Below are 14,794 nucleotides of genomic sequence, written 5' to 3' on the forward strand. Positions count from 1 at the left end.
GTATGCAGAATCTAAAGAACAAATGAACAAACAGCACAAACAGACATCACAAGCAGACCCACCAGCACAGAGAGCAAACTGCTGGCTGCTAGCAGGAAGGAGAATGGGTAGAATGGGTGAAGGGGAGTGGGGGGTCCAAGCTTGCAGCTAGGGAATGAATAAATCACGGGGATGAAAGGCACAGCATATGGAACATAGTCAGTGCTACTGGAACAGTGTGGGGGTGGTGACAGGCGACAGCTGCACTTGTGGTGAGCCCCGCACAAGCACAGACTTGTCAAATCGCTGTGTTGTACACCTAAAACTACTGTAAAAAAAACCCCAAAACCCCGCAGATTAAACTATTAACAGATAAGACCAGTCTGGCTGGGTAGACTACAGTATTGCCCTAGGCTTCCGTACATTTGGCTGATCAACCAGTAGGGTCTGTTGCCCCATATGTCGGACTGGGGACCCCAGCAAGGCACCCAATCCTGTAAAGATACAGAAGTCACGGGAAACAGCCATGGTCCCAACTCTTCCCGAAGAGCAAGGTGCTGTGCTGCTGAGAACACCAAGCCCCATCATGCCTGGGAAAGGGATCATCTACCAGAACCTGCCTCAGGATGTCCCATCAGGTTGGGTGAGTGACTTCACACCCCCAGGTGAGAGGGAACTATCCAATCTCCACGGGGATTCTGTTGTCCTGCTACAAGCTGGACTTGCTGAAATGCACTATATGTGGAACAGAATATGCACCATTGAGGGAGGGAAGAAGGTGGGGGCTGGGTACATCCCACCCCCATCCATCTTTACACACCTGACTGTGCTGCCTCTCCCAGCCAACATGCATGGTATGCACAACCAGGCCAATTTCCTAAAGGGGCTAACCTGTGTCTCCTCAATGCCAGGTGGACATTGTTTCCAGTAATACAATGTGGCCACCATCCTGGTTCCCTCCTCTGGCCCAGTGGTTACAGCACACATAGAAGCCCTTACTGAATTCATCCAGCAAGCCTCAGAGGATAGCCAACAAAGTCTGTTCTTACTGAACACTGATGTCTCTGTTGAGAACAGCTATCCTCTAAAACAGCATGGCCTGGGACACTGTTACTCCACGAGGAGGCACCTGTGCCATTATCCAGACAGACTGTGGTGTGTTCACAGCTGAGTCTGCTGACGCATGGGCTTTATTAAATCACATGAGAACATAAGTGAACACCGAGTGATCCCACCCCCAGCCTTGGGGACTCAGAAATCAGTGGTTCACATCATGGGGCTCTTAGAAAAAGCAGTGACTGATTTTGGAATTTGGAATCAGTGTCTTATTCTGTATTCTCTCTTACATGTGCCTACGTTGTTCCTGGGGCATCTGCCTCCAAGATAGCCAGAGGGCCACAAAAAGAGCCACCTCGAAGTGAATCCAACACCTTGCTAATGGCCCAGAGCCCACTGCAGAAAGAGGGGCACCCAAGACAAGTTCCTGTGCTTAGTAAACCTGCCACCTTCCTACCTGGAGTGGCTGTCTCTTTCTCCCATTTCTCCCTGCCCTCCGAGTGTGGGGACCCATTTCGGGTTATCCCTGGGAAGCTCCAGAGGGGGTTACAAACCAACAGAATGATAAACGGGTGTATGGATGAGACAGACATATGGATAGATGGGTAGAAAGACAGAGAGAAGATGGAATAGACAGGTAAGTGGCCAGGGAACCGGGAGGGGAGGGTAGCATGAGGAAGGGGTACCTTGCTTTCGATGCCCACCCTTCCCCTCTCACTGGTCTCCAGCAGAAGTAGCCTTCCTGCTCCTGCTGTGTTTAAAGGGCACAGGCTGCCTCCCCCAGGGCTGCTGACTTCTGTGGAACACCAGCCTCACCCTGGGAGGCCGGGAGGTCATTCACCAAACCAGCCAGAAGCCAGGAGCACGAGGGCCTGAACATCCACTGCTTCCAGTGAACTTGGGCCCTGGGGCCCATGTGTCTCGGTCCCAGGACTCCAGCTACCACCCCAAGGTCCCAACACTGACCTGCACCTGGCTCTGGGCGGCGGCGACCCTCTTGCGGAACTCCTGGAGCTGGGAGCGCTCGCCTGCGTCCTGAGGCTCCTTGCCCTCGAGCTCCCGCAGCTGCCTCTGGCTTTCGCTCAGCTCAGCCCGCACCTGTTCTGCCTCCTGCTCCAGCTCCCGGATGTGCTGGCTGTGCTGGCGGTTCAGGGCCTGGGCCGCCTTCCCTGGAAGAAAGGGAGAGGGGGAGGGCGTGCTCCTCAGCACAGGCTGCCCCTCTCCACCAGGGAGGACCATCCCTTCGCTCCTCTGGGCAGGGTTCTAGACGGCTGTCCGTCATGGGCATCTGCACGGGTTTTGCCAAGCTTTGGTTCCACTGGTACCGTGAGTTACTTAATCTACTTTCTTTTAAATCGCTCTCTTTTTAAATGAGCCTTATTGATAACAGCAATCCGGGGCTATTATGGATTAAACTGACTTTAGTTTTACCTAATACATGCTAACAAATACAGAGCTTGGGCCTGCATATAATTAAGCCTCTAGAATTAACTTCCTTTGCAGGAAATCTGAGGACAGAGGAACAAGTTAAATAACACCACAAGGAAGCAAATAGGCAAACCCAGAACACAGGGGTTGGGAGGTGGGGGGTTTGAGACACGTGAGGAGTTAGAAGGGAGACTTCAGAGGCCTAACAAGCACGCACAGCACGTGGGACACATGGGGAGCTGGGTTCCAGCAAACCAGTGGTCTGCACACATTGCCGAGGAACTGAGGGGACGGGCCCGTGCCTTGGGCATCCAGGTGACAGTAATTTTGTTAGATATGCTCACAGCATTTTGGTTAAAATGTCCAAAAAGAGGCATACCAAAAGGTGTGGGGGCCCAGTGACAAGATGCCAGGGATTTGCTTTGAAACCCTCAGCAAAGAGAAATGGGAGAGATGAATGCGGGGAAAAGCCCATAACGCTAAACCTGGGTGGTGGGTAAGGGCCCCACTGGTTCAGTCTCTCCCTGTGGGTTTGAAATTTTTCATAAGGCATTTTGTAATAAACATATAACTATTAAAATAGAAAGGCTCAGCTGGTCACTACCTCACACTGTTCCCAGCCCCTTGACATGCATCGCCAGTAGCAGACAGAGTGATCTGGGGACACTGTTTGCTCCCTGAGACCAAGAGAGTCCGTGTGCATCACAGGGCCTAACCCAGCACGCTACTAGTAAATACAACTCCTGCTACTACCACCAGGTAATGTGAACCAGCCTAATCGCTCCAGCTGAATTAACTCACTTCAACAACCCATAAAACAGGTACAACTACAAGCCCCACCTTAGAGATGAGGAGACCGAGTCACAGAGGCGCTATCCTACTTGCTCAAGGTCCTCCAGCTGGAAGAGGCTGGCTGGTTACCAAACCTAAACCATCTGGCCCCCGCTCCTAACCACCCCCAGGTGGGAGCCCCACCTGAGAGCCCACCACCTCACCGGTGCGGACCAGCTCGCCAATGAGCTCCTCCTTCATGCGGATGTTGATGGCCAGTTCTCGGATCTTCTGCTGGGCTTGGGCCAGCCGCCACTCAGACGCCATGGCAGCTGGGGTCTGACGGGGTCGAGCCGGGGCCTTGCTCTCACCACTGACTGTAACAAGCCCACTGTCAAGGCCGCTGCCTCAACAGGGGGAGGTGGGGGAGGGAAGAGGCACACCCCGGGCAGGGGCGGCCAGACAGCCAGGGACGAGGCGTGGACCGTCCAGGAGGGCAGTGCAGGGCCACGGAGGGGAGGGTCACAGCCCTCTCTGCCCCGGACCCAGCTCACCTCTGGGCCCTGGGATGGCTGCACCCACTTCCTCAAGGTTAAGCTCTGGGCCCTTCCTGTCGAGTGGACTCTCTGGGCAGGCCCCCACCCTCTGGCTCCACTTGCTGATCCCGTTTCTGGAAGACAGAAGCAGGAGTCTGTACCCTTCCCCACGAGGAAGGAAGAGAAGCCATTGGGCCTTCTGTCCCCTCAGAATCAGTGGAACCCAGGGTGGCAGTCTGGGAGAACTGAGGCGGGGCTGAGCTGTTGGGGGTACTGAGGGCCGCCTTGAAGGCTGGGAACCGTGAACCCCACAGCACGTTCACCCCAGTGAGAACCCTGGGTTCCAAGCCCACCGCCCCCATCTGTACCTCCCAACGGGACCTGGAGGTGAGGGCAGCCCGGGACTCCAGCGGGATCCTCCCTGGGCCCAGCCTGGGCGCTGAGCTGCTTCCTGTCAGGTGGGCACCGGGTCCCACTCACCTGCGCAGGTGCAGGGTCCGCGGCGGCTCCGACGCTTGCTCCTCCTCCTCCTCCGCCGATGAGCCGCTTCCACTTCCGGGCCCGTCTGCCTCCACCTTGGCTCCCGCCTCTCTGCCATTTGTCACCTGCTAGGGGAGTGCCGATGGCCTCAGGACAGGAAGCCCTCCAGGGCACCCTCCATCAGTCATTTCCCATCACCAGTCTTTGCACCCCCCCATGCCTCCCCTCCCCGCCGCCCATCCCAAGTTGGAGCAGGAGCTCCCCCTCTCCCCCCACGGCACCCACAGCACCTGGGACTCCTCAGGTGACAATCTGCTCTTCCTTTGTATACAGGCCATCAGCACCCAAGTCTGCATTCTGCCCGAGTGCTGGGTGTATAACAGTCTGCTGCCAAACTCACACCCGCCCTCTCTGTGCCTTGGGCTGTTACAGCGGACATGACTCAGAGCTTTGAGGAAGACGCAGAAACAGCCTTTGTCCAAAAGGTCATAAGTAGGAGGACAAGCTCAGGGAGATTAGGGCCTTTGGAAAAGTATACTTGCAAAGACAAAAGAGGTGGCCTGAGAGGTGATAAGCTCCCCATCTCTGGAGGTATACAAGCTTCCCAGCCAGTGCCGGAAGCCAGAATCCCCTCTGTAACCTCCTCACTCCACAATCTCCAGCCAGCCCCGGAATGCCCAATGGCAGCAGATCCTTCTGAGAGGCCCGACAGAGTCACCCAAATTTTGGCCCTTCCCCTAGGGGCACTGGAAAGGGGCATCTCACAGCTGGTCCCAGGAAAGCCCAGGGTGAGCAGCACACTCCCCGGCACTGCCCTTCCCCTGTCTGAGCCTGTCCAGTTCAAGAGACAGCCTGCCTCGCCACCTCCTCACCTCTCCCCAGTTCTCGGGGCCAACTTCGTCTCCAGGAAGGCAGGCAGAAGGCACCATGCCCAATGCGTGGCTGTGGGCACCCCCCAGAGGGGCTGTGTGAGGCCGAGGCACAAAGGACCCAGGAGGCAGACCCTGCAGGAGCCCTGGGGCCCCCCAGCCAGGCCGCACCAGTTCTAGCCGCAGCCGAAGCTCTGCCATCTCCTGCTGCTGCTCCCGCAGCCGGTCGCTCTGGAAGACAAGTTCCCGGGGCTGATGGGAGACGCGGATGCGGAGGGTGCATGGACGCTGACTGCAGAAGTGCAGAAAACTGTAGAACAGGTCTGAGGCCACCCCACCCTCTCTGGGCTAAAACCGAGAAGGGCCAAATATCTCTAACGAACTCTTGGGCCCCCGCACACCCCCAACACACGCTGCACGAGTTCAGGGTCAAATTCTCACCCCATCCTATTAGGCCCTATCCCGCCCTCTGTGTCAATCCTCCACTTCCATGCCAATCACAGCCGCCAGAGGGCGCCAGCAGCAATGCTGACTCAGTTACCTTGGGACAAAAAGGCCTGACTCCTGGGACAGACCCGCAGCCCCTCCAGTCCCACCTCTCATCCCCGCTCACTGCCATGCCGCGCGCCCACCCACCCGATTCTGTTCCTCACCTCCACGCTTTTGCCCAGTTGCACCTCCCCGATCTCTTCCCACCCTCTCAGAAGCCGGCCCTGGCTAACTCCCTCTGCTGCGCAGACACTCGGCCCAGTTTCCCCTGGAGGAAGCCCGCCACCCACCTGCAGTTTGTACTGCTCCATGGCGTCCTCCAGCGCGGCCAGAAAATCTCGGTTCTCCTCCTCCAGCCGGGCCACCTGGCTCTGCAGTGCAAGAAGCTGCACTGCCCCGTCCTCGTCCTGCGGGGCAAGGAGAGAGGCTTCAGGGGCACGAGCTGGCAGGACAAGCCTGCCTTTCTCTGGGACTTACCAGCCCTCCCTCTGCCCTGCCAGGGGCTCCCCTAGTCCAACTTGCTACTCCGCTGCAGGCCCTGCCTGGCAATCGGGGCTCCAGAGCCCACCCTGCCAGTGGTCCCCTCTGCAAGCTTTTGGGGCCATCTCTTGTCATTATTAATCACACTTTTGTTGACAATAATATCATCACCGCTATTAATAGGACCAACCTACTGAGGCTCCACAGCGTGCTGGGCTGGACCCTTGATACACCTCCGGCCCTTACAACATCCCCAGAAGGTAGATACCAACGTTAGCCCCATTTCACAGACTGAGAGCCTGAGGCTCAGGGAGGGTAGGGAATGCGATCGAGGTGATCAGCAGAAGGGCCTCTAAATCGGGAATGGGCTCTGCCGATAGACACGGGGCAGGGGCACAGCTGGCTTGATGAAGACCTCTTCCTTCCCCTTCCCTCCCTCCCCGGGGCCACACCTGGCCCTTGGCCACCGTCTGCCCGCCGGGCCCCTGCGTGGCCTGCTCCTCGGCGGAGGCGCTCTCGATGCCGCTGTCAGGCCCGGAGGCGGAGCTCAGGGCGCTGCGCTCGCCCTCCACGGCGCACAGCCAGTCGCGCACCTTGCGGGCCGCGGCGCCGGGCAGCCCGGGCTCGGCCTGCAGCTCGCGCAGGAGGCTGTAGGCGGCGTCGGTGCGGGCCCGGTAGCGCGCGCACTCCGCGCCCAGACGCGCGGCGGCAGCGGCCGCGGCGGCGGCAGGGGCTGGGGCGAGGGCGGGGGCGTTGGCGGCGCCGGGGATGCGCCGGCCGCGGTGGATGATGCGCGTCTCCGAGCGGTGGCGCGGAGGCCCCCGTGTGCCGGCCACGGCCTCCTCGGGGGCGCGCTCGGTTTCGGGCCGCCAGTTGACCGTGGCGCGGTTGCGGATGTTCTGGGCGCGGCTGGCGTAGTTGAGGGTGTTGAGGGTCTCGTCGAAGTCGGAGGAGGAGGGACTGACGCAGGCGATCATCACCGTCTTGGCGTTCCCGCCCAGTGAGTCTTTGAGGATCCTGAGGACGCCAGGTGGGCCGCGTCAGGGGCCCCCGGGGCGCCGGGACCTCGAATCTGACCCCGCGGGCCGGCAGCTCGTACTGGTGGGCGGCGCGCCCCGCAAGCCAGACCGGACCCATCCCCTACTCGCCTCCCCCTACCCCGCCCCCTTTCCCCACCAGCGGCCCGAGAGAGGGGCCCCTGCTCGCGTGGGCCATCGGCCGCAGGGCCCTCACCGGGTGATCTTGGAGTCCCGGTAGGGGATATGGCTGCCGCGGCGCTGGGGGTCACCCAGGGCGCTGATGACGTTGCCCAGCGCCAGGAGGCTGCTGTTGATCTGGATGCTCTCCTTGAGCCGCTCGCCTGTGCTGCCCGTCTTGAGCACCCTCTCTGAGCCCGCCAGGTCCACGAAGTGGAACTTGGAGACCAGCAGCTGGCCCGCGGTGGGTCGGGGTAGGCGGCTGGGGGCGCGCCCCCGCTGCTCCAGGGTCACGGTGAAGACAGTGTGTGAGCGGCTGGACAGGCGGTTGAGGTGTGTGGCCCCCGTGTGCCGCGCTGCGTTGCCCATCTCCAGGAGGCTCAGCACCTCGTCCAGGCCCTCCACGTCTACCTCCTTCACGCCACACAGCACTGCGGGCACGGAAGGTGGTGAGCCCTGGGCGGGGGCTGCCCGGGACAGACCGCCCAGGAGGGCAGACAGAGCAGGGCTGGCGCCTACGGCTTTTCCCGACCCAGATGCCCCTTTCCCATGCCCACTGAACCCCGTAGACGGGGGGAGGGGGGGGGTCCTGCCCATCGTGACCCAGACAGAGGGGCTCCAGCTTGCCCCAAGCCCACCTCAATGCCTTGCACTCTGAGTACAGACGTATATACTGAACTCAGTGGAGACAGGAGACAGGAAGGCAAAACCTTCCAGAGCTTGGGTTCCCCAGTTAGGAGGTACCCCTCGCAGGTGGGTGAACTGCCCCTCGGCCGGTGAAGCCCCACTGCCAGCAGAGGCGGCCCCGGGAGTTCCTCACCAACATTTCCCCGGTCATCCTCCCGAAGCTGGATGTCTCGGCTGGCAGTGCCCACCTCCAGCAGGTCTCGGAACTCTTCCTTATACACTTCCAGGTAGGACACGTGCACGAGGCAGTCCAGCAGGTCGTTCTCATCGATCAGCTTGAAGGCTTCAGCCATGGCCCGCGGGATGATGCCCTGCTCATCCTCGTGAAGGGAGGCTGGGGACACACCACAGAGCCTCCTGCCACCATGCCTTCAGCCGGACAGAGCTCAAGGCCCACATGCCCCTGCCGGCAACTGGAGGCGGACGCTCCAGCATGAAGACAGCAGCAGAGGCCAGGATGGCTGAGTGGCCTAAGCCGGCCCATGCTCCGGGGTGGTCAGGCAGAATTACAGAATGTCAGAGTTGGAAGCAACCTCTCAAGGTACCACCAACCCCTTTTATGATGTAAGCATCCCCTCCACTACATCTCTGCCTGATCATCAGATACCCCTGGTTTGATTACTCCCTGGGACAGGGAGCTTGTTATTATGATCTGTGCTCAGTTATCTAAAGGACCGCCTACATTTATCCCAAGGAAGTAATAAGAGGCTCTTCAGCACTCTGCATAACTCAAAGAAAAATGCAAATGTCCTAAGATCCAAGAGGGGATCTGGTTAAATAAATTATATACACCATAGAATGCCATAGAATGCCAAGCCACCATTAAAAAACTAGCTTGAAGCGGGGCACCTGGGTGGCTCAGTGGGTTAAAGCCTCTGCCTTCGGCTCGGGTCTGGTCTCAGGGTCCTGGGATCGAGCCCCACATAGGGCTCTTTGCTCAGTGGGGAGCCTGCTTCCCCCTCTCTCTCTGCCTGCCTCTCTGCCTGCTTGTGATCTCTCTGTGTCAAATAAATCTTTAAAAAAAATTAGCTTGAAGAATATTTAATGATAAAGAGAAATGTTTATGATAGGTTGTTAAGGAAAGAAAAAATGGGGCGCCTAGGTGGCTCAGTCGTTAAGCGTCTGCCTTTGGCTCAGGTCGTGATCCCGGGGTCCTGGGATGGAGCCCTGCATCGGGCTCCCTGCTCTGTGGGAAGCCTGCTTCTCCCTCTCCCACTCCCCCTGTTTGTGTTCCCTCTCCCTGTCTCTCTCTCTGTCAAATAAATAAATAAACTCTTAAAAAAAAAAAAACAGGTTATAAAAGAATGGGTATAATATAATCCCATTTTTTAAAGGTAAAATAATTTCCTCAGGAGAAAAAAAACTGGAATGCTAACAGGGTAGTGCTGTTAAGTGCTGAAAAGCAATCATCAAGTAAGTTATTTTTGTGTGTGTGCTTGTGTTTTTCTGTATTTTCCTAATTTTTCCATGACAAATATGGATACTTTTATAACCTAAGAGAAAGCAGTCTGGGGGCACCTGGGTGGCTCAGTGGGTTAAGCCTCTGCCTTTGGCTCAGGTCATGATCTCAGGGTCCTGGGATCAAGCCCCGCATCGGGCTCTCTGCTCAGTGGGGAGCCTGCTTCCTCCTCTTTCTCTGCCTGCCTCTCTGCCTACTTGTGATCTCTCTCTGTCAAATAAATTAAAAATCTTAAAAAAAAAAAAAAAAAAAAGAGAGAGAGAGAGAGAGAGAGAAAGCAGTCTGTGTTACTTAAAATGGGGGCAGTTCCTTTAACTGGCCCCACAGCATCTCTCCCAGTCTGCTTCTGAGCCCCAGGAGCTGCTTGTTCCCTCACCCCATGGTGGGCAAAGCCCGGCTCTCCCAAGACGGTTCCCATTCCAACGACTCTGACCCAAACACGGATTCCTGACCCTCGACAGCCATCCCGACAACAGCCAGCTTCTGTTGCCTGTCCTCCCGCTGAGATCACCACAACCACACAGTGTGGCCTCATTTCTGTGGAACCGCAAGGCCCCCACCTCCAAGGACTCTACCAACATGACTGGTCCCACCCTGGGCGGCAGATCTGAGGAGGAAACCTCGGCCCGCAGCACTCCCACCTTCAACAGGGAATGGCAGAGGCAGAAGTTTAAGAGACACGGAGGCCCGTCAACGCAGCTCGGGCCTCCAGGACGGTCACTCACCCACACTGGCCTCCCCCATGGTGTACGTCTTCCCGGATCCTGTCTGGCCGTAGGCAAAGACGGTGGCATTAAAGCCCTCAAAGAAAGCCTCGAGGAGGGGCTGCACGCAGGCCTGGTACACGGCCTCCTGCCCGGCGTCCTCATCCAGCACCACGTGGAAGCCAAAGTGGCGGTCTCGACCGAGGGTGATGCGGCGGTGCTCGGGCTCGACCGTCACGCAGCTCTGGTGGCCGTGCAGCAGCTCCTTGGGCAGCAGCGGGCGGACGCGCAGGCCCACCCTCACTGGCGCCTCCTCGGCCACCGGCAGCCTCTGGGTCTCCAGCCCCATGGTGCGAGGGTGGGGGCCTGGAGAGAAAGAGACCCCTCCGGTCAGCACCTGTACTCCAGGGGCTGGACCGCCCCCTGCAGGTAACCGGGAGTAGGGTCCTGGGGCTCCTGGGGCTCCTGACCTCCGAGAGAGGGGAGGGAGGGTCATTAACGTTCAGAACGTCCTCTGCGCCAGCAAACACCGCGACAGCCAACGCGCTCCTGCTCCGTAACCGGTCATGGCTCCCATCACCGGCAAAATAGGCCCTCACTCCTGCACCTGACTCCCACGGGCTTCTTTGCTCCGGCTCTACCCTTCCCCCCAGACCCCATCTCCTAAAACACACACACACCCCACAACCACCACCGCCACATCAGGGAACTCCTTTCCCTACTACCCACTGGGTTCCCCTATAATCTCTGCCTTGGTCACCTCACAGGCCCTGCCCCACCTTCCTGAAAAAAAGTCAGATCCTTCACGAACAAGTTCCCACCACCAGATCTGCCAATTCCATCCTAAGTATCACGTTCACCTGCTGCCCCACCCCTCCCCATCCTATTGCCAAAGCCCGGGGCCTGGCCACTGGCCCCTTCACCAGCTGCCTCGAGGCTCTCAGTCTCCCTGTGCCCTCCACCAAGGCAAGTAGGGGCATCTTCCAAAATTGCAAATGCAACCCTGTTACTCTCTTGCTTAAACTGTCCCAAAAGAGGTTCCACAATGCCCTTGGCAGTCAAAACTTTAACAACCCTGCCCACCTTGTCTGCTCACTTCCTGAACCCCACCTTTGCTCACCTTTCTCTGCAACACACTCCCATCTCTCCGGCCTTAGGCTGGCCCTGTCTTCTTCAGGGAGCCAGGGACGCGCCTCTGCTCTGTGTCCCCCAGCACTACACACACACAGGCAGGGACTCCCCTGTCCCGCTTCGTGCTGTATCTCCAGCGCCCAGCACGAGGTCGGACGCTTAGTAGCTGCCCAGCAGCGATGATGAAACTGCACCCCGAAAACCTTCCCCGTCCGGGTTCCCTTCTTACCGCAGCCCGCACCGCCCCGTACCCACAGGGCCCACAGCTCTCGATTTGTCACTAACTTCTCTCAACACATGTAACGGTTCGTTCTTTCCTTCAATCACCCAGTCCCTGCTGGGTGCCGGGCCCTGGGGACACAGCGGTGACCGTCGCGCAGTACAGTGGGCGCCTCCGCGCGCCCCGCACCCTGAGCTCTTCCAGCGCCGCGCGGTCCCGGCTTCTCGGAGGCCCTGCGCACGGAAGACGCAGGGACAACTCCGCCGGTGCGGTCGGGCGCTGGAGGAGGCGGGCACAGGACAGGGGCTCCTGGAGTTTGCAAAAGTGATTATAAACGCGGACCGGACCCTCGCAGCTTCGGCGCTCACTCCTCCCGGCCAGGCCCGCGATGCTGGCCTCAGGCTCCCGGCTTAGGGAAGGGGGTGCTCCCGCCCGCCCAGGAAGAGGCCTTCAGGAGGCTGGTACGCAAGGATGGGGGCTCCTCGTGCTCTGTCAGAGCTCCCCAGGTGCCGGCTCCCACCGCCACCCGGCCCAGGCCTGCGCGGGGAGGGGGCGAGCGCGCGCCTCCCCCCACCCACCCTATCCTGGACCTCCACCCCTCCCGGGCCCACACCCACCTGCTTGGATGGGAGCACCGTCCCCCGCCGGTGCCGTTAGGCTCCGAGCCTCCGCGCGGCGCGCTCCGATGCCGTCATCGGGACCCCCGCCCCCCAAAACATCCCGCCCCTCACCCGCAACTCCGCCCGCCGGGGCGCTCGGGGGCGGAGGCGCGAGCCGGGCGGCGCCGCAGAGTCTGTCCGCAGACAGGGCGGGGCCGGGGCTGGAGGGGCGGAGGGGCGGGCGGGGCCTTTTCCGAGGGGGCGGGGCCACACGTCCCACTGGGGTCCCCCTGAGCGGTCCCAGGCTGCAGGCGCTGAGCTCTGCAGACTTGCGGGATTCTGGGGACACGCCGCCCACCAAGGGCCACCTGATGCTCCGAGCTGGAGAAGCCCACCTGCTCATGGAGCGGGGCACCGAGATCTTACAATGCAAGTCGCAACAGGTGAGAAGACGAAAACTAGGAGACTTACCGCTCCGCGAGGGGAGGTTAGATTTTCCAACCCTAGATCCTGAGTAACAGTGGTCGAAAGATAAGCTACTATTTGTCATTAATTCATTCGTTCAGGTGCAGACGTTCTCTCCTCCCGCCCTGGGACCCCTGTATGGCATCGCAGCACTCCCTATGCCCCCTCAAAGCTCCGCAAACCTCTCTCTTCCCTATCCTCAGGAAGCCTCCACCTCGCTTTTCCCTGTAAAGTTGAGAAGGATCTATTCCCCAGATTTTCGAGATTGGGCTGGCGGCCCACTGCACCCCGTGTGAACGGGCCCTGGCCGCACCCTCTGCACTCACACGAAAAGAGTCATCGCTGTGCCCCTTCTCCGCCAAGACCCAGAGTGACCCAGAACGGGGATGGATGACGCCGCCAGGAAGCTGGCATGCCAGACAGAGAGCAGGATGGAGTCTGCCCCTGGGGGAGCCTCACCAGGGCGGGCTCCGACAAGGCCTGGCCCCAGGGTGCTGGATTGGAAGCCCCCAGTTTAGAATGAGCAGGGCAACCTCTGGTCTCTTGGTAGACTCCACGGCCACCCAGCCTCGGGTTCCTGGAGGGACAAGTGCCCCGGAAAGAGGCCACTGGGAGGTGAGGTCGTGGAGTTCTCAGCCAACCTCTCGAGTCAGGGAGGTTACTCTGGGGGAACAGCTAGCGGGAACGTGTCGGAGGTACTCGTCCTGCGTCTACCTGGGCAGGTGCTGCCCCCACACATCGCTTCCAGTGTACCCTCACCGTCCACGCCAGCACTCCAGCCATCCTTGTCTCCTCCTCTCATCCTATCTGCCACTGAGCCCTGACTGCCCCTCCCCCACAGCTTCCCGTCCAGGCAAAGCTCTTTGCCGGCTATACCCTGGTCATCCAAGCCACCATCACGACCACTGTAGAGCCTCATCTGAGCCACTGCAAAGCCACTTCACTGGTTCCCCTGTCCCGGTAACACACAGCAATTAAAAGAATAATAACAATAAAGAGCACAATGTAAGAAGGAGGCAGGTAAGAACGGTCAATGTCTTGGATGGTGACCTTCCAACTCTCTCTTTTTTTTTTTTAACCTTCAAACTCTTATTCTCTGTGTGTCTTAGTCTATTTGGGCTGATACGACAATGTCAGATGCTCAGACTGGGCGGTTTATAAACAGCAAACATTTATTTCTCAAATTTTGGGGACTGGGAAGTTCAAGATCATGGCACTGGAAGATTGTCAGATGAGGGCGCACTTCCTGGATGTCTCAGAGGGCCCGCGTCACGGTGTGCTCACATGGCAGGAGAGACAAGCTAGCTCTCTGAGGCCTATTCCATATGGACATCGACCCCATCCATGAGGGCTCCGCTCTCATGACCTAATTGCTTCCCAAAGGCCCCACGTCGAGGATTAGGATTTCAATGTATGAACTTGCAGGAGGACACAAACATTCAGACTACAGCCCTACAATATACGAATACACACATATATACTACACACACGTATAATACACACATTATTACCTGTCCATTGTACCCCCTACACCGAGAGGTCCTTGAAAGGAGTGTGCCTTATTTACCCTGTGTCTCTTTCCCTTGGCCCACAGCCTGGCACTGTCACTCCATAGCAGTTTTTAGTAAAAGTTATTGAAGAAAGGAAGAACATTTTTGCATTAGCAGAAATATGGATACTGGTCATTATAGCTCATGTTTTCAGACTGTAGGCAAAAGGGACAGAAAAGCATTTAAGACACATCTGGAGAATCAAGAAGCATCCCTATGATGGCGTCCTATGTTTTCGAAGTCAAGGCCCACATCCTGTCCTCAGGTCAGCGTCCCGTCTTCAGTCACCTCTGTTTTGCACTCTCAGGCCTGAGCGCCAACCCCCACAAAAAACAACAACAACAACAACAAAACCAGTAGAAATGTCTATTTCCCCCCACCAAAAAAATGTTTCCTCATTTCTAAGACTCAACATTTTCTCACACTGTAACATTTGTGAAATGGGAGTTGGATCTTATAGTCATTGCCAGGGGAAACTTGGCCCTGGGAGAGGTAATGGAAATGTCTACCTGCCGCCTTAAGGAGATGGTGTCTTCACCTCTGTGACCCCTGACAGACTGGTGGCACTGGGAGCACCACACATGGTTGAATTTTAATTAAAATCTGGAAACACATTTGTCACGTTAAATGTCATTAGAACTCTGATGTAGTAGCCAAATTTAATTTATTATGTATACACAAGATTGCCCGTCATA

The 14,794-nt window shown here is 58.1% G+C and overlaps 1 protein-coding gene across 1 annotated transcript in view; it reads right to left on the reverse strand.

Moving 5' to 3' along the window:
- KIF7 (kinesin family member 7) overlaps positions 1 to 12,209 on the reverse strand; it is a 30,806-nt gene extending 18,597 nt beyond the window's left edge. Inside the window, exons 1-11 of the mRNA XM_032836766.1 lie at positions 12,103 to 12,209; positions 10,156 to 10,500; positions 8,105 to 8,305; positions 7,322 to 7,715; positions 6,541 to 7,105; positions 5,899 to 6,015; positions 5,123 to 5,350; positions 4,251 to 4,378; positions 3,789 to 3,904; positions 3,459 to 3,611; positions 2,002 to 2,204 (exon numbers count right to left, since the gene is read on the reverse strand). Coding sequence (XP_032692657.1) covers positions 2,002 to 2,204; positions 3,459 to 3,611; positions 3,789 to 3,904; positions 4,251 to 4,378; positions 5,123 to 5,350; positions 5,899 to 6,015; positions 6,541 to 7,105; positions 7,322 to 7,715; positions 8,105 to 8,305; positions 10,156 to 10,483 — 2,433 coding nt within the window. The 5' untranslated portion in view covers positions 10,484 to 10,500; positions 12,103 to 12,209. The remainder of the gene's footprint in view (positions 1 to 2,001; positions 2,205 to 3,458; positions 3,612 to 3,788; positions 3,905 to 4,250; positions 4,379 to 5,122; positions 5,351 to 5,898; positions 6,016 to 6,540; positions 7,106 to 7,321; positions 7,716 to 8,104; positions 8,306 to 10,155; positions 10,501 to 12,102) is intronic.
- Between the last annotated feature and the right edge of the window lie 2,585 nt (positions 12,210 to 14,794).

Source organism: Lontra canadensis, unplaced genomic scaffold (genome assembly GCF_010015895.1).
Source record: "Lontra canadensis isolate GAN:19392208 unplaced genomic scaffold, GSC_riverotter_1.0 scaffold94, whole genome shotgun sequence".
Taxonomy (NCBI): domain Eukaryota; kingdom Metazoa; phylum Chordata; class Mammalia; order Carnivora; family Mustelidae; genus Lontra; species Lontra canadensis.